General features: G+C 42.8%; 2 protein-coding genes across 16 annotated transcripts in view; one reads left to right on the forward strand and one right to left on the reverse strand.

Moving 5' to 3' along the window:
• LOC125697360 (guanine nucleotide exchange factor DBS-like) overlaps window positions 1-20848 on the reverse strand; it is a 141720-nt gene that overhangs the window by 49538 nt on the left and 71334 nt on the right. For all 12 annotated transcript variants that reach the window (XM_048954440.1, XM_048954439.1, XM_048954436.1 and 9 more), the window contains 2 exons: window positions 20403-20506; window positions 19270-19358 (listed from right to left, as the gene is read on the reverse strand). In XM_048954440.1, the coding sequence (XP_048810397.1) occupies window positions 19270-19358; window positions 20403-20506 (193 nt within the window). The remainder of the gene's footprint in view (window positions 1-19269; window positions 19359-20402; window positions 20507-20848) is intronic.
• B3GNT5 (UDP-GlcNAc:betaGal beta-1,3-N-acetylglucosaminyltransferase 5) lies at window positions 478-18275 on the forward strand. 4 transcript variants are annotated; one of them, XM_048954477.1, is made up of 2 exons: window positions 478-1489; window positions 13721-18275. In XM_048954477.1, the coding sequence occupies exon 2, from the start codon at window positions 14070-14072 to the stop codon at window positions 15192-15194; it is 1125 nt and encodes a 374-aa protein (XP_048810434.1). In that variant the 5' UTR covers window positions 478-1489; window positions 13721-14069; the 3' UTR covers window positions 15195-18275. The 4 variants fall into 4 exon arrangements, with proteins under 4 accessions (XP_048810434.1, XP_048810433.1, XP_048810435.1 ...); XM_048954476.1 differs by having other exon boundaries at window positions 478-1433; XM_048954478.1 differs by lacking the exon at window positions 478-1489 and adding an exon at window positions 1499-2387.

The raw sequence follows: 20848 nt of genomic DNA on the forward strand, positions 1-20848 counted from the left end.
TTAAAGAGAATAATGAGGGATAAACCTATGAAGTAATGTTTATGAACTAGAGAAAAATTAGCAACTGCTGTTCTGGTAAAAAAAATGAATGATGTTTTGTTTTTAAGGCTATTTGCACTGTTATTCAAACACTGCTCAGACAGCACGCCAAATTTATACAATGATCTACAAACCCTCCCTGCCAGGGCGAACCATCAATTGCAACAATGTTCATTTTGTCTCAGGGCAGAATCCAACAGATGAAGAGAAATCTGCAGAGGGCTACCAAGTGTTTGGTCACACAGAGGCACAGGCCAGGAGAAAGGAAAGGTCAAGTGGGAAGCTCCTCAGGCCTGAAGCTTCCCCAAACAAAACTTGTATTAGAAAGCAACACATCCTTCGTGGGACTGGAAAAAAAGGCTCTGTTTTTTACCCTTTCTGCTTTTGTTGGGTGCCCTTGACAACAGTATTCCTGCCTCCTATTGTCTGTCCCATGTGTAAAAATAAAACAGTTCCTCACCTCACAAAGACGCTGTCAGATTTACGGCTGTATGCTGACAAACACACGCTAATACTCATGATACGCAGCAGTTAAATTTCTGGGAACACAGTGATGAGGTCAGGTATTATTTAAATCAGTCACAGTCAAATCAGAAAACAGAAGCTACACGGTGAGCTTGTGTGCAACATTTATGCTCACTGAGAATCATCTCCTAAAACAGAGCAGTTTCTCAATTTACATTGAATAAGCTTGTTTTAGAGGTAGTTTTTCCTCCTTACAGAGGGTTTGCAAAGGACTTTACAGAAGGCACACTCCTCCCACGCAGCTTCCTGAGGTAAGCACTCACACCTCAGCTGTGGGACTGACTGAAGCACTTCAGTGAAAAGGAACTTTTCGGCCTCTTAAAACCTGAGAAGAGTTTAGAGCAGGGCACCCTCCTTTGGACGATGCAAATAAATCACCAGCGGTCGTGGTAAAGGTGGGGAGAGAAGCTAAAACCCGTCCTGCCCTGAAGGTTTTCCAGCAAAAGCGAGGAATAACGCTTGCTCTGTGCCCTACGAACTAACCAGCCAACAGCGAGCATTACACAGTGCCTCATGGTCTCGCAGCAGCAGCAGGCTAAACTTTTCACCGTGACTCCCAATGGAACCCGTGAGACAGAAGGAACTTTTTAGCACTTAGAATACCTTTGCCAGACACCTCGTAGCGGGCACGCGGAAAGGAAAAGGAACCGAACCCCGCATCCCTCAGCCCTCGGCACGCGGTGTTTATAAGCGGCGGGAGGCGCCGGGCGGGAGCTGCGGGGCTCGGCGCGGGGGGAGGAGGAGGAGCCCATTGGCTCCCGGGCCGTGGGATCCCATATCCTGCGAGTGAATGAGGCAGCCCGAGAGCGGGCCGGGCGATTCCTCTTCCCCAAGGAAGGAAAGAAGAGAAGGCAGCTGCACTTTTGGTGGTGAGACAACGAAATCCGGGCGGGGCTCCTTTCCCTCCTCATTTCTGGGCTTATTGGTTGGTTCGGTTTGGTTGTTTTTGGTTTGTTTTTTTTCGTTTCGCCTATTTGTAAGGTGACGAGTCGGGTAATTAAAATTCGCGACGAGGTGCTGTTTTCCTATCGCTTTTCTCGTTTTCTGTCTTCTGCGGGGGGCTGCGGGAGCCGGGCTGCTCGAGGGGGCGGTCTCGCTTCTCTGCAGCTCTAGAACTGCAGTTCCATACTCCAGGCAAACAAGTTTTCCAGCTGCTTTGTTTAAAAGATTCTGGCCGTGCCCCGTTGCCTTGCTTACCCCTTAAAGAAGGGCTGTGTCTACATCGTGCTGAAATCTCACATTTCAGCGAATTTCTAATACCTTTTTCGTGTAGCGTTGTAGCATTTTCCCCCTCAATCTCTGATCACTGCGTGGCTGTCGGCTGTATATTAAAACAAAGCAGAAAACTCGGAAGGCGGCAGCGGTCCTCGCAGGGCTTTCTTCTCCCCCTGAGCCGCAGGGGGACGCCCGCAGGCTCCGAGCGGTGCGACAGCGCGGCCCATTCAAAGCGGAGCAGCTCCCTCTCGTCCCAGGAGCCCCTCTCGCTTTCTGTTTTTTTCCTCCAATTCATTATTGCTTCTGGAAAAGTTGTTTTGCTTTGGGTTTTTTTTCCCCCTTTTTCCTTGGATTTTCTTTTCTTCCCCCTTTTCCCTCCCAACCGCTCCCACCCAAGAAACTCGTAGATCCGGCTGGGAGTTCCTCCGCTCTGCTCCGCGTTGCAACACGGGGCCGCGGGCGCTGGGACAGCCCTGCCCGCCCGGCCTCGGCAGCGCCCCAAGTGTGTGCCAGAGCTACGCGGCCGCAGCATTCCTCATGCTTCTGGGGGGAATCTGCAGAAGAAATCTTGAGAAAATCAGAAGAAGCCTCGAGAAGATGCTTTAAGCGTAAGCGAGAGATGGTGAACGCGTTCAGAAAGTGCCAGCCTGTGAAGCTCAAAAAGCCTCTTCTGGCTGCGCTCCTGGCCGGGCGGCGGACTCGGGCGGAGGCAGGGCTCCTTTGTTCGCCGGCCGCGTGGCTGGGAGCGGCTCCGCTGTCCCCGGAGCTCCGAGCACTGCGGGGGCTCCGGGCGGGGATGGGTGCTCGGGCTGGAGCGGGGAGGCGGCCGGGGAGGCGGGCTGGACGAAACGGGTGGGTCACGGCGGCTCGCCCTCACTGCGGGAGTCATAGGAGACATCGGGACGTATTGGGAAAAATCTGCTTTGTTAGTTTCTTCTGAGAATGCGGAGTCTCTCTAGAGACACGAGACTGGCTCGAGTCCATCGCGATCAACCACAAGCATAGCAATGATAGAAGCTTAGATCCTATTTTGGCCGCGGGAAGCTCTGAGAAGTTGGAATGTGTTGCTGTTCTGTGCTGGAGCATCCTCCTAGTGTCTGCTGAGATGTATGCTGAGGGTCTCTTAGCAGTAGTGTGAGCAGCAGTTGGAAAGGGAGAAGGTTAGAAAACATAAATGAACTGGGAGGTGGAAAAGAGAAAATGATTGTCTTTAAGGCAGTACAAATGCTAGCTTTCTTCTTTGTTGAACAGAGCAGGAGACATTAAATTGCAGTTGGTAACAGCTATGGAATACTCCAACAGCGTATCCAGAAGGTGGATCACAGAGCAGGTGGTGCTCTGGGGGTTACACGTTGGTTGTTCTGCACAGAACTAGACTCTTGGAAGCTCACTGTCTGATGTACAAAGAACACAGTCTCAATGCAAATGCCAGCTCTTTCACTGGTGAGGTTTTGTGCTTCTTTTTTTCTGCTGTGAAACTTGACAGCAGTATCTGCTCACTATTCTCTTCCATTAAGTGAATCACAACTGTCGCTGCTTTCTTTGGGATCATAAATTGAGAAGCAAAGCAGGAGCTGGGACAGTCCCTGACATCTGGCCAAACTGGAGTAGCAAGTACTGAGACTAGAGATGGTAGTTCACCTACAGACTGGGGAGCAGCATGTGGGAAATCCTGCAAGTCATCACTTATCTGAAATGCTGGTGGCTTATGTATTCTCTGATTCGGTGCTTACACCTTCACGTACAGTGTTGTAGAGTCTAGGATATACTAAGCATTGCCTTGTCTCCCCAGGTTGTCAGTCTATGCGTGAAGAATTGTTTGGGTAATCCTTTAATTTGAAGATGTTACTGGGTGGACACAAGTTCTGAGGGGCTTTTATTGGGAAAGCTGGTTCTGTTGCTGCTGCAGTTGGTCTGTTGGGCCTTGGAAGTGGCAGCGATGGATCAGTGCTGCACTAAGTTGTTCTTCCATATGGCTTGCAGAGTACATTAAGGTACCTTCCTAAAATACTGCGTGTCTGGAGTGAGGCTCTCTGGTTATTCAGCAGACTGCGGTAGTAGTTTACCTTTAAAATCTGCTGTCAAGCAGTGTGATCCACTTCTGTCAGGCTGGCCAGAGGTAACAGGGTTTACCACTAGTACAGGAAACATTGTGTATGTGGAATCTCAGCAACGTTCAGGAAAGCCTGGTTCAGATCTGGATAGAAGGTTTGCTTAAGTAGCCCCAGTCTGTGCATTCTCAAGCCTTCATGTCTAAAATAATACTCATGGGCACTTGGGAGACTTCTCTTCTTTCATAAGTTTCACAAATAGTAATCTCTTCATCTCTTGATGGTGAAGTGGGTATGCTATAGAAGGATCTTTGAAAGGTTACTCTTGACCTAAATTGCACAGACAATGGGGAAACGATCACAACACACAGAAAAAGGATAAAGCAACCTTTCCGCTTTCAAACTGCGTCTTTTTAGAATGAACCTGTACCAGTCCTGAAGTTTAACTGCTGATTGAGTGGTTGTGTAGTATGACCCTCAACATAAACAAAGTTGTGGAGAAGCTGCTGCTAGGTACCCAGGCTGCTTAAGCAGACAGAGGACAGATGGCCTTGAAAGAAAAGAAAGTTGTAAGGAAAAGCAACAAAGTTTGAAGGATTGTTGAAGAAACTGGTCTACATTTTGCTAATGCAGACTGTCGGAGTTTTTAGTTTACAGTGCAGAACAAGTTTTGCTTGCTTTGAATCAACTTTGTGAGTTTGAGCTTGACTATCTGGTATCATCTACATAGCGCCGGATGTAGTTTAAACTTGAACAAAAACTGTTAGGTCACTTAAAACTACCAGGAGTGCTGCCATGCCCTTGAGGTGCACTCTCCCCTTTCAGGTGCAGTAAGTCAGTTTCCCAAACAACTTTTGTCAATACAGATTGCTTTTATTGCTGGGAGGTGTTTTGGGGCATAGCAGCTGAGGAAGGTATTTTAGCTAGTTATCTCTGTTAGAGAATAGTTTAAATACAACTTTAATTGCCTCAGATCACTACTGTGATCAGTCTCTGCTCATTTTTACTGTTGTATCCTTCAACTTTAAAGTTCTTCCATTTGCTTTTCTGGTGAGATCAGAAGTGGTTTGCGCTGAATGAAGTCAGCCTTTTGTCTCAGAGTAGGAAATTTATGGCTTCTCTTGTCTTGCTTTTCTTTCTTTCTTTCTTTCTTTCCTTCTTTCTTTCTTTCTTTTTTAACTGTTACTCATATATTTGGGGTTCCCCTTGCTGTGGTTAGTTCTTTTGTGACCTACTAATGAATGGATGGATTTTTCCTATACTTGAATTGGTTAACTAAAGAAACTCTAGACTTTCACTTTGCACTTGCCACTTAAGCTGGGATATGTAACACTGCATGTCTTACTGCTAAGATGAGACAAAGTGTTTTTGCAACTCTCTTGCAACTTTCTTGACTTTCCAATAAAATATTTGTTCTCGACTCTTCTAATAGAAAACCTTTACAGCGTGTTAGGAATGGGGTACCAAAAGTGTCAAAGTTGTGACTAAGCTTTTCTGAGTGTGTCAGCTTTGCCTGTCTCTGAGCCCTGAGTGAAGTGCTGTGGTTACTGCAGGTACAGACTTTCTATTGCACTGTTCTCAAAGCTCAACTTCTTGGAGTGATCAGACTTCTTCAGTGGATGACCGTTTTTTTTTGTTTTGTTTTGTTTCCTTTTCATTAAATTCCCCCCCGTCTTGTGTGCTTCTCCTCGTGTTTTCTGTTCCCATGTTGAGGTCTGTTTCTGAGACTTTCATTTCAGTTTCCACTTCTCTTTGTTTAGAGACGCTGCTTTCACTTGGCAATTCTTAACCTGGTGCTGTGTGTATTCCAGTATTTTGTGTAGTTCAGTTACCTTCTTGTTCTTATGTTAGTCTTACATGAGGCATATAACTAATTATTTTCTCTGTCTCTAGATGTTATTAAATGGCATGACCTACTATATGTCCTGATCAGAGATGAATGCTGCTGGCCAAATGTGAATGGGGAACTTACCTACATCACGTAACTTAGAAAGACTGTAGCCTTGGGGAAGTCTCACTGCTTAGCAAACTGTTGTTTTTTTTTAAAGCAGTGAGCTTATGATATACAGCAGTGAGCTCCATATACAGTCTTTGGCCTTATTGCATTACAGAAAGCACTGCCTGTATGATTGAAATTCTCTTTGGTTACCACAAAAGTGGGAGAAGATAATGGCATTCATCCCACCCATCTTTCAGGCAGGCTTAAACAAAGCTTTGCACCACTATTATTCCAGCCAATCTGCAGCTCCTTTGTATTGAGATGGTTCTCTATCTGTTCTATCATTAAATCTGAAATGTTTGTTCCTCTCTGGCCTGCTTGAAGCAAGCATGGAGACTCCCAACATGTATATAGGAGTCTTCTGCACTGGATCTGTTTGTTTGATGTGTATCATCATTGGTCTAACCAGAAGAAAAAATAAAACAAACCCAATATTTTTGTCTGACTCTAACCTATGAATTTGATGTCTCACTTGTTTTAATGCTCCTGCCTTGGTGCCTGAACGTTAACATGAGTATTCTTTGCGTTTTGACCCCGAAAATGAAGATGCATTCGGAGTGTGAAGCTGAATTGGAGCACAGAGTAGGGTGTTGCTTGAGGAAGAGAGGATAGACTGGAAAGCAGATGAAAGAATACTTGTTCTGAAGATACATTTAAAACCTGGAATTATTACTGCAAATTCTAGTGTGGTTTAGAAATGGCCATGATAGGAAATCATTAGCCTTCTGCTTCAATGAGCCCTTCATAGTTCTTCAAATTCCCTTTATTTTTAAATATTTTGCCTGGCAATAGTACTTAAAGTGAGGCTGCACAGAAAGATAGCCAGTTATCTCAGTCTTATTAAAACTGAAGGTTAAATTCGGCAGTTGGAAGAGCAAGTTTGCTTCATATCCTTAAGCTTAACCTTTGAATACGGCCTATAGACTGGAATGGATATTATGAAGAAAATAAGCAGGAAATAACATTCCCAGATCTAGCTACAAGTAAGTAGGTGCCATCCTTTCTGCCCCTTGTTTCAAACATTTTTTTAGGTGGGGCTGTGTTGTGGCTCTTAGACTTTCTAATCTACTGCAAAACAGGCATGGGGGGGGGGGGGGGGGGGGGGTGTTTCTTCTGCAAACAACAGTTCTGCCCTTCCTAAAACTAATTTTTTATTTTAAAATAAACGCTTTTGCCTTCCCTGTAACTGTGATTGTCTGTGACTCTCCTGGAGCTGTGTAGCTGTCTCACTATTCTTGCTCGGAAGCTTAGTGGAAGATGGGCCCTTGAAAATTAACAAGGGACCTAAACTTAACCAGCATCTGTTTCAGATTTAGCTGTGTGGAATGCCAGCACAGACAAGTGAGAAAATCCTGCAGCTTGAGAGAATTTCAGATCAGTGCAGGCACTGCTAATTAAATATTCCTCCTTAAACTGAGGCTGCATGAGATATTAAGCTGGAAGATTCTGGGGTAGCCAGTTGAGCAGTACGGCTCTCCATACGGTGTTTTCATCATACCTTCTTTAGATATTTAAACTGACAGAGAAGTTCTGTGAGCAAAAGGAAACGGCTTGATGTGCAGTGGACAGTAATGGGTGCCTGTAGCAGGAGCAATGGAAATACAGTATTTACGTAGACTCTGTGACATTGCTCCTCTTTGTGTAGCATTTAGAATCTCTGTTGATGTGGTACCTATGCAGCAATTATGAGAAGTTAAAAACGCAGTAATAAAAACTTGTTCTGAAAGCTGGGTTCTCCACAGATGATTACTGAGTAATTGGGCACAGGCATGTAGACTAAAACAGGAAAACAAGCTGTGGAAGTGTGATTTTTAACTCTTCATAAAGAAACACTAGGTGTGCTTAATGAGCTGTAATTGCAGTCAGTGAATCATGTAAATAGGGGCTTATAAGCAAAGCAGTATCTTGCTGAACATCACTACAAAGATCTGAGTTCCTTACTCTGTGAGCACAAAAACAATGCACTCGTTTTCACATACACAGTCATCCCATAACTGTTACAGTCAGCCTGACAGCAAGTCTGCTTACAGCATGGCTTGGACTTCAGCTTTAGGCTAAGGTACTTTTTCTTGAAATGTGCCCAGTACTCACAGCTATTAAGCATGTGAAGTGGCAGTTCATGTATTTCCTGTATTTTTTATTGTCTTTCCTTTCTGCTATTTATTTTTTTCTTGGCGAAGAAAACAACAGCCTGTATGCATCTGCTTTTGTGCTTCTTGTAGAATGAAAAGGGGTTTCTTCGTTAATCACAGGAAGTAGCAGCTCTGATCCTCAGTGTATTGGTACTTATCAAAAGCCTTTGCTCTTGTACACTACAGCTGAGAATCCAACTGAATCTGGTTTTTTTGTTTGTTTACTGTACAGATCAGGGATACTTAAACACAGTTCTGCACAAGTTCTTTTGACATTTAAGCCCTGCCATCTACATCCATGGGGAGGTAACGCTATTAACAGCTGCAGCTAATGTGCTCTGCCTGTTTTCTGCTTACTACTGTCTTAGTATGGAGGAGCTGAGAGGAATAGGCACCCATCTGCCACATCATTAAATACCAGTGCTGAAGTGAGTTTACATAAATGCAGACTGCTGCTTAGTGTAGCATTAGAGCTCATCACTGCCGTCTTCCAAAACGCACGTGATGGGTTGTAGACTGTAAGGTGCCATTACAGACTTTGTAGGCACAGCCCATGTCTCAGAAATGTGATTTGCCTTCATAGACATTAAGTATGTACTTGATCAACCTTCTCAGAAAATGAGAGCACATGGCCTCCATTGTGTCACTGTCAGACTCTGAAACTTTAATCAATGGCAACGCAGAGAACCATCTCTCTTCACTCAGTCTGCTGCACAGAAGCATAGAACCTCATGTTGGTACTTGCATATGTTATGCAAAATCCCTTGGACCAAAACATTTGTATTTTGTAGGCTTTTATTCTGGAAGATAGAAGTCCTGTCTAGCTTGTCTGGGGAAGTCTATATTGGCTCTAGCAGGTTAAAGCAACTGAAAACAGTTGAAATCAGTGTAGTCTGGTGCTTGAAAGAAGTGGTCCTATCCTGCTATCTGCATAAGTTCTAGGAAACTTCTGCTGAAAGCCACTGGAGAAGAGGGGCAAAGCTCTAAAACCTCTATCTAGATTCTGGCAGATGCCTCCGCCTAGGTTTGTCTGTAGCAGCTGGGAAGCTTGCTGCTCCACTTTTAAGGAAACAACTAATTCTTATCTTTTCTACCCAGTTTGTGTGGCGAGTGCAAAATGTCTGCAGGCACTAAACCTCTGCTGTTTCCTAGCAGTCCTTGGCATTTACAGCCTGTTCTGCTTCCAACCCTGAAGAAGCTGAAATGTGTTAATCAGCTGCCATCTGATGTTTTTCCATCCTTTGAATTTCTCTGCCAAAGAACACACAAAAACATTAGGTGCCAAGTGAGAAGCACCAAGTGGTTGCAGCTTTCAACGTCTGTCACTTTTCTACATGCTGCCATAGGCTTTTCATGACAAGAAGTTGCCCAAGAGATACTGCTGTAATGTGGTGCCTTTTTTCTAATAGAGGGATCCTTCTTGACTGAGCAACCACAGAATCATTTAAGAAGTTCAAGCTTAGGAAGATGCTGATGCCCACCTTCAGAAAATCAGGCCTGTGTTTGACTTGAGAGAGTCTCAGTGCACACGTCAGCATTTAAGAATGCTGATTCTACTGTGCCGGGAAATTGAAACCCTCACTGCAAACTGCAGGCAAACTGAAATGCGCAGCCAAAGCTTGCATGTGGAATTGCAGGTGATGGATTAAATGGTCTTGAAACCAAGCTTCAGTCATTTCTTCACTTATGTTTCTTATTACACAAAGTTCATCACTTGTCTTTCTATCCTTTTCATACATCTTTCTTGCACTAGACTGATTCTTCTCAACTGTTACCTTGTTGAACTTTTTCCTTAAATGCCTGACTTCCATATCTCATGAGTTTTGTATAGAACAAGGTGTAACTAATTGGTTTTTTGCTGCTTGAAATTTTCATTGCAGAATGTGTGCACGTGCTTTCTTTCAATGCAGGAGGTTATGAGCTATGTAGGAAGGAAGGATCAGCAAGTACCTTCCTGCAGCACTCTGGCTTTTGCCAGCTTTTGTTATACACATTCCTAACGTGCTGGGGAAGTGGTGCTGCAGCTGAGATCCCAGTGACTGAAGAATTCCAGCAGGATGAAGCACCTCTGCAATGGTAAACTAAGATTATCCAGCAAGCTGATCTGAAGTAATTTACATGACAGGGCTGTCCTGCTCAGTCCAAAAGCCTGTCCTAGGGGCTTCTTGTTCTCCATAGTAACGATAAAGCCTGGAAGTAGCCTTAGGTAAAACTGAAAGCTGTAGAAACAATGGATGTGTTACTTAGTTCTGCAAAACAAGTCCCCTGAGCCCTGTTGTAAACTGAAGTTAGCTCCTAGATGCGGCCTGACCTAAATCGACCTCCTGTGATCGCTTTGCACACTCTTGCAATCAGCGTTCCCTCTGGGTCCTCCCTGTGAATGTCTGTGCTTCATGTCTGAGATGCCTGTATCTTTACTTTCTTGTCTCCTCATAGGGCTTTCAAAAACTTGTTTTACTTCTATCCCGAAATTAACTTCATACTGACTTTCTCAAATACTTCTGTGGACACTTCAGGTAGCTCCCTACAGACCTGCTGTCCACAGTGGGCACTCCACAAATCATCATGAAGGCTTCCTATTGCATAACGCTTTCCTGGGATGAAAGCAGAACTAGCATATTAATTAATTGAATGCGAGGTACGGAACTGCAACCCCAGTTGCTACATTCAAATGAACACTTTTATTTATGGTAATGCCAATAGGTTAAATATACAAACCCCTCTGGGAAGAGTAGGATTGCTGCAGGGTGAAAAAAGCTTTTAGTGCCTGCAACTGGGGGAAGAACACACAGAGCTCTGACTTTTTTTTGTTGTTAGAACTATCTGAAGGGAAGGCAGCCCTTCCCACAGGAGCTTTGTGGGAGCTTGGTTCTCCCAGTCTCTCTTCAATCCAAAAGTACATCTAAAAGCTTCCAAGCCACAAGTAAGAAAATGCACACCAAGAAGCAAAAACATCTTAATTATAGTCAGGAAAAAAAAAAAAAAAGACTGCCAAGCATAATTTTATCTGTTCTACTGTTTCCTCTTGCTAGGAAGAAAATTGCTTTTTTTATTGTTGGTTTTCTTCCTTCAGAATTAAGAGAACCCATTGGCAGCAAATAGCTTCTGCGGGGTACAGGTTGAGTCACTTGTTAAGAGGAAGAGGGCATGACTAAGTCCAATGGATGGGTATTGCAAAGGGCTATGAAATTCATGCACTGAATGAGATTCTTTGACATTATCACTTCTACAAGTCTACGGGCTTCTTTTGTTTGTTTCTGAAGATGACGGGCTGTCAGAGGAGGGAAGCCTCTTTAAAAGTTACCAGCACTACTTAACTATAATTGCGTTTGAACTTAATCTGAGGAGGACTCCGAAGAAATTCTCTACTAAATGCTGATTTAATTCCCTTGAACTAGATCAAATGAGACTAGGCTTAAAACTTTTTAGTCAGTTTTTTTTTAAGCCTTGGGTTTGTTTTTTTTCTTGCTTGCTTTTTTTTTTTTCCTTCTCAAGGAAAAACTAATTTTCTATCCAGCTCCCCTGACTGAGAGGATACTAGAGAGCAGGAAGTGCGGTCCATGCTCACCTTGTCCCCTCACATCTGCTCCATAATAAACGCTATTTGCACAGGGATTTCTGTGGGGATTTTATTGCTGTTGGGTCAGTCTCAAGTTAACCCCATTGTTCTGTGCTGTTGACTGTTGTCCTTTTACCAGGGGACACAAGCAATTGTAGATTTCTGCTAAAATATTAGCAAAGTACACTCCATAAAAGCTGTACTTTGTGACTGGCATTATGGTAAGTTTCCAGGAACTTGCCAAGTACAGGTACGTGGCCTTGTGCTGACTAATTGAGAAGTCAGACAGCTGCTATTAAGCTATTCTGATGGCACTAGGCAACCTGACCAGTCAGACTGTCACTCTTTTTTTTTCCCTCCCGTCTGTGCCAATGATAGCATTGCCAAAAGCTTTATGGTGCAACCCTCATTCTTCCATTTCCGTGACATCTGCTGTATAGAAGTCAACAACCTGATGGCACCTTTTGTAAACTTAACTGGTTGAGGCAGTGCTGCAGCATTTGTTAGCTGGCCAATTTCATGCAGTGTGCAGATTTGTGAAGAGGAGCTCAAACAAGCATGCAGGATAGAGGGGAAAACAAAAACTGATCTTCATTTTCAGAAAGTAGTATATACTTTTAGACCTGATCCCCTCCAAAGGTGCTGTCAAATGCTTGGATTTCTGTAGCTTCTTGTCTACATCCCCATGCTTCATCTGAAACAACAATCTTTGCAGTAATGTTCTACTACAGAGTCGCTGAGCTTATAACTCTGGGGTGCATTGTTTAAGATAATGTTTCCAAAAATACAGTGGATTTAAACCAATACTATAAAAAGTGCTGACTGACTGATTGTTACTCTGCAGACTGCCCATACAGCTTTTCTGTTATGCTCTACAGTCTGCAAGCCCCAGTGTACCAATCCATGGCTCCGTTTTTAGCCATCAGCTCTCTACCCTGTGGTGATTACTACAGCACAGAAGTGCACCAAGTTCTGCTATTGCCATCTAATTCCTTGCTTTCTCCTAATGCTGTCTAATCGCAAGACGTCAAGTAGGTAAAATAATCTTTCCAAGTGCTTGTGTTGCATTTTAACTTCTGTTAAAATGCAGAAGCTCCTGTTCTTTGCTTTGGAGGCTGTTTGCCTGCAGTAAGTGCTTAACAAGCAGGGTGCCGTTCCTTGGTGTGTGCTTCTGGCTCTGCTGAACATGGTGCTCTTACAGGGTGGGCAGCTAGCTGCTTCCTTTGGGCTGTTGTGCAGAGAGACAAAGCTCTGGGTACAGGAACAGAATGTTGGGTTTTGCACGGCATGAAGGTTTTGGTGGCTTTGTTTTCGATTCCTCCCCAAAACCTGAGCTGGTGGCAGAGAGGAAGTCCTGCGGGAGCTCTGTGCTGCAAGTGCAACTGTCAAGAGCCTAGCTGAGGGGCTTGCGGCTCCGGCTGGTGCACAGGCAATCCAAGATGGGTGGAGATAGCTTCTGTCAGCACGGTCGGCCAAAAATCACAGGTCCCAAGCTAACCACAGGGCGTCTGTCGGGGGTCAGTGAGGCGTGCCTCTTCTTGGCTCTTTTTAGTCCTTTTGTGGACACAAGAGGGCTGCTTCCCCTCCAGGAGCCTGTCCCAGGGCTCCAGCTGGTTGGAGGCACCCTGCGCCCTGCCCAGGGCCGGCGCTGCGCCTCGCGCCTTCCTGCCCTGCCCTCAGGGCGGCCGCGCGGGGTCGGAGGTGCAGCCCTGCCCTTCTGGGCGGCCGTGAGGGGCGCGGTGGGACTGCGCTGGGGCGGCCCCGTGGCTCTCTCTCTCCGGAGGAAGGAAGGCAGCCCCGGTCGGCTCCAGGAGCCTGGTTGAAAGGGAAGGTGTGAGGGAGAGGGGCCGCCTGGGGGACCCGCGGCGAGGGGGTGAGGGCTGCCCCGCGGCTCTGGCCGTTGGTGGCACGGCCACCCGCGCCTGGGAGCCGTTACGGCGTCTGGGCGGGCTTTGCCCTGTGAGAGGCTGCCGGAGACACCCGGAGCGCTTGGACGGTGTGCAGCTTGCCTTGCGGCTTGAAGGATTTGAACCAAATGTTGTCATCTGTTGGTTAGCAGCAGAGGGTTTTCCTGCCCCAGGCTCTCCTTCACTAACGCCTGCCAGGCTTCAGGCTAACTTCCCTCAGGCTACTACTTTCCTCCCTGACACAATACCCGATGAGGTAACAGCACCTTGCTAACATTTCTTCCCCTTCTTAGGATTTGTCGTGAATGAAATCAGAACGTGAGAAGATCTAATTGGAACTGTAAGTTTACTTGAAGATGCCACAAAGGGAAGAACTCATCTGCAAGTCTTGTCTTTCAGAGCTGTCTGCTCTCTTCCAGTACAAGAAGAATGTTTTTGAGAAAGATGACTTGTGAAAACCGTGCAGGAAGTTGGGTTTGTGATACTGAGTGAGAGACATCATGCCTTACAGCGGACACTTATCCTGAAGGACTGACACTGTGCTCTCAAAGTAAACTGCAAGCACTCTTTATAAACAAAACAGAGAAGACAAAAATAATTCTGATCCTAAACAGGAATAAGAATTACAAGAACTGCATCAGAATGTTTGTTAGTCCTAGAAGAGTCAGAAAATGCCAGTTCTTGCAGATATTTGCCACTTGCTTCATACTGTGTGTCATGATTTTCTGGGGACCATTTGATAATCGCTTTGTAAGCCATATGAAGTCCTATTCATACAGATACCTCATAAACAGCTACAATTTTGTGAATGACAGCCTGTCCATCAGTAGGGATAACATGGACAGAGTAGCAAGCTACCGGTACTTGATGAACCACAGGGAGAAATGTCAACAGCAGGATGTCCTTCTCCTGTTGTTTGTGAAGTCTTCTCCTGAAAACCGTCATCGGAGGGATGCAATTCGACAGACTTGGGGTAATGAGAAATATGTTCGTTCTAAACTTAATGCCAACATTAAAACCCTTTTTGCTTTGGGACAACCAACAGATCATTTGCGGCAAAGAGACCTTTATCTGGAAGACCAGAAATACAGTGATTTGATTCAGCAAGATTTCTTGGATACTTTTCACAACCTTACTACTAAATTACTTCTACAGTTCAGCTGGGTAAATGCCTACTGTCCTCATGCCAGGTTTATTATGTCTGCAGATGATGATATATTTATCCATATGCCAAATCTTGTTGCTTATCTCCAAAGTCTAGCACAAATGGGTGTTCAGGATCTCTGGATTGGCCGTGTCCATCGTGGATCCCCTCCCGTAAGAGATAAGACTAGCAAATACTATGTTCCATATGAAATGTACCAGTGGCCCTCGTATCCTGACTACACAGCAGGAGCTGCGTATGTAATATCAAGTGATGTAGCAGCTAAAGTATATGAGGCTTCATTGACTCTCAATACCAGTCTTTATATAGATGATGTCTTCATGGGCCTCTGTGCCAACAAAATGGGAATTGTACCACAGTATCATGCCTTTTTTTCTGGGGAAGGAAAGGCTCCATATCATCCCTGCATTTACAACAGAATGATGACATCTCATGGACACGTGGATGACCTTCACTATCTCTGGAAGCAGGCTACCGATCCCAAAGTTAAAAAGCTTTCCTCGGGGCTCTGGAGTAGAATATACTGCAGAATAGTTAATATTATGCTTCTCTGTAAGCTGTATTATGAGAACACATACCCTTGTTCAGCTGCATTTTCCTAATACTTGAATATCTGTTGAAGATCCACTGAGCCAAAACAGAGCAACAACTTTTTTTGCTGTTTATTCAAAATATACGTAAATGTGAATAGCTGGGGTGGGCTTGGGAGGGGTGGGATAGGAAATGAAGCAGGGTAGTGGGAGAATGGTGCCAAGTCCTGTTCAGAAACTGTTATTGGAATAGCTCTCCTATTGTACCACAACTTTCTACATTGTAGCCTGCTTTATTACTATTATTTTTTTTACACCCTTCACAGGATGAGAATCTGAATTATATGGTCATTAAATGAACTATAATGGACTTCTAGACTTTGAAATGGTTGGTGAAAATATCACTTATTTTGAATTTGTTAGCAAGTCCTAAGGTGTTTTTTTTTTCTTTTTAAAAAGCTAAGGCATGTGATTTTTTAAAAAAGTCTACTGCATGAAAATGAAGCAGACCTTTCAAAACGAGAGGAAGGAGAACTTGTGACTCAGTTTAGTAGTTCAAGGCAATGTAAATTGGTTACATATATTCAGTATTTTTGAATGCTTTATGGAAAGTATGCCTGGACCTGCACAACTGACAAAGTACAGGAAGTGTAGACCTGCTACAGTCTTTTTCTCAAAGCCCCCTCTATCTCTGAAGTAAGGAAACAGTGTCTGAGTGCCCTTTAACTTGCTTCTTCAAAGCAGCAAATGAGCTCCCTTTAGATCAGAAGTGAACTGGAAAGGATGAAAATCTAGTGTTTATGTCAAAGCTCTGTCTTCTGAAAAGTTAAGCTGTATATTTAAACAATCCAGTCTTTAATAAGACAATAGACTAAGTGCATTTAAGACTGGTCTTCTAACAGTGGTTCTGTTTTCTTTTGTTCATGGTCCTGAAGGTGAAAAGCAAGAGAAAGTCATCGTTGTGTTCCTTGAGAGTGTTATCTATAGCCAATTTGAAGCAGTTAGTGATTTTAAAGAGCAAAGTTTCATGTTTAGCATTTGTTAAATAAGGAGAATGTTTTCTGCACAAAGGTTTGATGTCATGGTGAAAGGTTAGGCAGATGGTGATCCACAGAAACTCAATACACAAAATCACAATCACTAAAACATTTCTCAAGCCTTTTCCTGAAGAGAAAAGACTCTGTACAATGTCATGGTAGTCTCTGTCCCCAAAAGCCTGTCTCTTGAATAGAGCTTACTGTTAATATCACATGCAGGAAGAACCAAATACCTGTGCATTGTAAATCTAGGTAGTGCTGAAATTCTGGGTGTTGAGTTGAATTGTGGTGCCATCTAAATGTTGTTCAAAAAAAAAAAAAAAAAAAAAAAAAAAAGTGGTTCTGAGATGTCTGCAGTCTTTTCTTGTATAACTTACTAATGGTGTCTTTACAGTCTCACAGGACGGCTAACTTGGTTGTGGTAGCTCTTCCTGGAGCAGGCACAGGCTATGCAAAGGGCAGTCAGATATTGCTTGTGAACTGATTCAATACTGGAGCAAGTTAGTGTAGGTAATGTCATTGAAAACTACTTCTGAAAGATTGAATGAGACAAGTTTATCAGCAAGCAGGAACATGCAACCCAAGAACTTCGGGGCACCAGCGATCTGTCACAGTCTTGGGATCTGCTGATAATGTACTGCCTATGGAAGCAATGCTCCTTGCTTTCTGAGATGTCTAAAGCTGGCCTTTTCTCCTCTGCCTGAAGTTTGTTGCTGCTGTGTGGAGCAGTGAAGCATTTAATGTCTTCTAACTTCTCTTTAGAAGAGTTGTGTGTGGCATGGCAGTTTTAAGCTGTAAGTAGTAAATTGTTTAAATCACTGCTGCTGTTCTGTGAGCTGTGCTGCAGTTGTAATGATTTGAATGCTAATGGTATTTGAATGCTAATGGCTAGCACTGATTAAAAAAAAAAAAAGCAGCAGCTTGCTGACAGTTCCTGAAACTGCCATTTCAGATGGATAAGTAGCTACTAGACTGAAGTGAATATGTAACTTCACAATTGGTTTTCCAAGAGGAAAATAATTATCCTAACTGGACAAAATGTTAGGTATGTATAGATCACAAACTCATTTATCAGTATTAAAATAATTGGACTGCAACAGCTGTATTCTAGAAAAACAAACCTAGTTCATGTTCTTCCCTACAAACTGATTGCAACCTGAGCATTTTTTCTTTTTTTTTTTTTTCTTTTTAAGAAAACAAGACAACAAAGCTCGATCTGTAACCTGCTGGCCCTGGGTAGGTGCCGGTGGGGGGAATGCACACAGATGTGTTCAGTACTTGAAGGAAAACTTCTTCATCAGATCTAGGACCTGTTGCAGGCCATTTAACTCAACAAGATGCACAGCAAAATGGCACAACTGGAAATGCCTCCCCATTCACTTCAGGGGAAAGAGGGTCTTGAAATTTATACACAACCAAAGTCTTCTATTAAGACTACAATTTTTCTGGCGTAAGTGTGCATTAGGATTTGTTTTCACTCATACAAGCAAAGTCCAAGTTGTAAGTATCTTAAACTTCTATAGTGACCTAGGTAACATCTAAAACACTACTTAAATATAGCTTGCTGTTATTTGAAACTCACTTTTGACCATTGAAATATGTTGTTTTGTGGCTAATTTAAATTTTGTTTGGGTTGTTTCTTGAAAGGGCCTTGGTGTTTGTAGTTTGCATTTTTGTTTGCTGCAGTGAAAAAAGAAGCTGCTTATGAATAAAAAGAAAACTATGAATGCACTTCTTTAAAAAAAAAAAAAGAAGAAAAACACAACGAAACCCAACTTTCTGGTTCAAAACACCAACTTAACATTTGTACACCTTTAACTAGAACCTCTTGTAATAATCATCTTGGTGCTCCAATGCAGGGCTGTCAGGTTTTACTTCTACAAGCAAAACTGTATCAGCCTGAATGGTCATGCCTCATTAAGAGTTTGACATTGTTGCACAGCGTGTTTAATGCTAAAATTGTTTTTACCTGTTTGTTTGATTTGCATCAATTTCCCTTTGATATTACTAATTTTTATACAAAGTATTCAATATTTATTCTTAAACTTTGCTCTGTACCACAAAAAGACAATTGTTTTGTAAAATCTGATTTGAATAAACAGACTTGTTTCCTTTTTTTAAAAAAAAAAAAAAAAAGAGAAATTTCTTGTTGCTTTCTTTGTATCCCATGTGCTTGGCTCTGATGCTGAGATGCTATTCTGAAGACAATGAGGGACTGTCCTTCCAGGGGACCATGTGGGGATTTTTGTGTTTTCCTTTTGTTGACTGACCTTATGCTAAACCTCCAAACCTTTTAGGGAACAAAAGGTGAAATGGAGGTTCCCAAGAAAGGAGGCAATTTAAGAATTTGTTTAGTGGGTTTATGAATCTGAAATTCTACAAAGTATTAGAAGCTTAGCCAATTCTTAATGTGAACTTACACATTCGTGCCTTCTCTTTAGACAATCATTACCTTACAGATGTGATTTGAAATAGACCTTATTTTGATAGATAACACATTTTGTACCTTCTGAGAACTAGCTGATAGTTTGGTGACCAGTGGTAGTCATAATTGTTATGCCCTATGAAAATACTTTGAGTCTGCTGTAAGTTCAGACAGCAGTAAGTTTCATTTTTGTATGCCTCGGATTTGCATAGCATTACAAGCTCGTGCTCTCGTATCAAACAACTTAAGTGTATACCTGTGTGAAACAGAGGCACAGTGTAAGAAAAGGTTATTTCTGTTACCATGAAGAAAACAAAGGAAATTGAATCGGTAGGGTTTGGTTTGCAGCTTTGCTGCAGGGTTTTTTTTTGTTTCAAATTCTGTTTCTTTGGCCTAGAGACAGTGCATTCAACTAGAACTGTGTTTGCTTGACACTACTTGTAAAACTAAATAACTAAAGTATTGGTATTTTAGATGGCATAATTAATCTTTCCCAAGAGTTACTAGAAAGTGAGACTAGAAGATGATCAGTTAAATTAAATTGAAAAAAAAAGCTTCTCAGAAGCATACAGTCAAGAGTGAGTTTTTTGAACACAGTGAGATGATGTTAATAATTGGATAATGGCATCTGCAAGCCTCAGTCTAATGACTGCCGTCACGCAGTGAGCGCCGTGTGCTGCCTTACCTCCTCCTCGTCGACAGGTTCTCATCGCTTTCACTCATAACCAAGACTCTGCTCGATCCCCCTTGACTCGCTTCGTGCATCACTTCAATCTGAACAAAAAGCACATACGATGCAAAATACTTAGTTGCTCATACTTTTATTTAGAGAATTTTAATTCTTTACAAGCCAATGTAGTACAAAACCAGTGTAGTGGGGTCACTTGATAAGTTAGAATAATTTGCTTAGATGTGCAAGTTATATATAAAAAGTAACTTCTGTCTCTAGTTTTCCAATTCTGTTGGCATTAGGGGTATTCTTAACTCCATGCAAAGTTATTCTTGGGTTCTTTCAGTATAAGAAGTGAATTTATATCCTTAGGTAGATACTCATAGGCATAAAGGCCTGTTCCTTAGGCTCTGAAATACTGTGTTGGTTTTGGCTTTTTTTCTCCTGCCTGAAGCCAACGATGAAGACATTATTTTTAAAGTCTTTTGAACAGTGCCAACCAGAGAAGTCTGGGAAATCTATCTTGTATCTCTGAGAAATCTGTGGTTGTATTGATAATGCTATTATATTATACAGCAAATGCTCAGCACTGTGCTTGTGTGCAAACACTGGCCCTGTATTGTGATGAATTGAAGCTTTGCATACAATTTTAATACATATGAATGTACTTCCTTGTCCAGTCTTACAGAGTTGAAACATTTCAAGGGTGTTCCAGGCAAATTTTAAGCAGGTTTTCCCTCTTTTTGTCTGTAGCTTTAGAGCTAAGTACTATTTGGGCTTCTGCAAAGGCAGAATAGTTTAATTCAGTGAAACAAATCAAGCAGTGAGCTGGTGGATAATCTAAACTCCATTGCAATCTCTTTAAGCATTTGAAGAGCTGCTTGTAGAAGTTAATAGTGCCCTATATTTATTCCATATAAATAAATTATTTACCTATTTTGATGATGATGTAATCCATTAATAAACTATTACAACAATCAACACTACATACGTGAGCAGAAATCTTAATGCTGGCATCAGAGTAACTTTTAAAAGTGCAATATGAAGTGTAAAAAGGGCTCTGCAGAGAATTAACTTGTAAATACATGTTTACATTGCTTTGAATTCTCTTGCAGTTTGGCGTGTCCCGAGAACTTGGAGACTCCTACCTTAATTCCACCTTTGGTCTTCTTAATGCTTTTCTTTTTTGATAACTCTGCCTCAGAGATGGACTTGGGAGGACAAGTGATTTCTGCAGACCTCCTGTTGGTAGCTGAAAGAGTCAAAAAGAAAATAATGTTAGAAGACTTGTGCTAAATGTTGAAATCCTACTTCCAAGTAAAAGCAGTGAGCAGTGCTCCTTTTACTTCACTGACAGCTGGTATGTGACGTAGAGAACAGAATTGCAGTTGCAGTGGTGAAGGAGCAGCTGGCATCAGGGAATGGGCTGTGGTGTTTGGTGCTCCAGTGTGTCTCAGATTGGCTGTAATGTTCAATGCTGTAATGACTGCTGCAGTTTGGCTTCTTCCTGGGCAACCATCCTTAAAGTAGCACAAATAAATTTTAGCCAACTGCATCAGTGGTTGGATAATTTTCACTCTGATAGTTTTTAAGC

This window comes from Lagopus muta, chromosome 9 (assembly GCF_023343835.1).
Source record: "Lagopus muta isolate bLagMut1 chromosome 9, bLagMut1 primary, whole genome shotgun sequence".
Classification (NCBI taxonomy): domain Eukaryota; kingdom Metazoa; phylum Chordata; class Aves; order Galliformes; family Phasianidae; genus Lagopus; species Lagopus muta.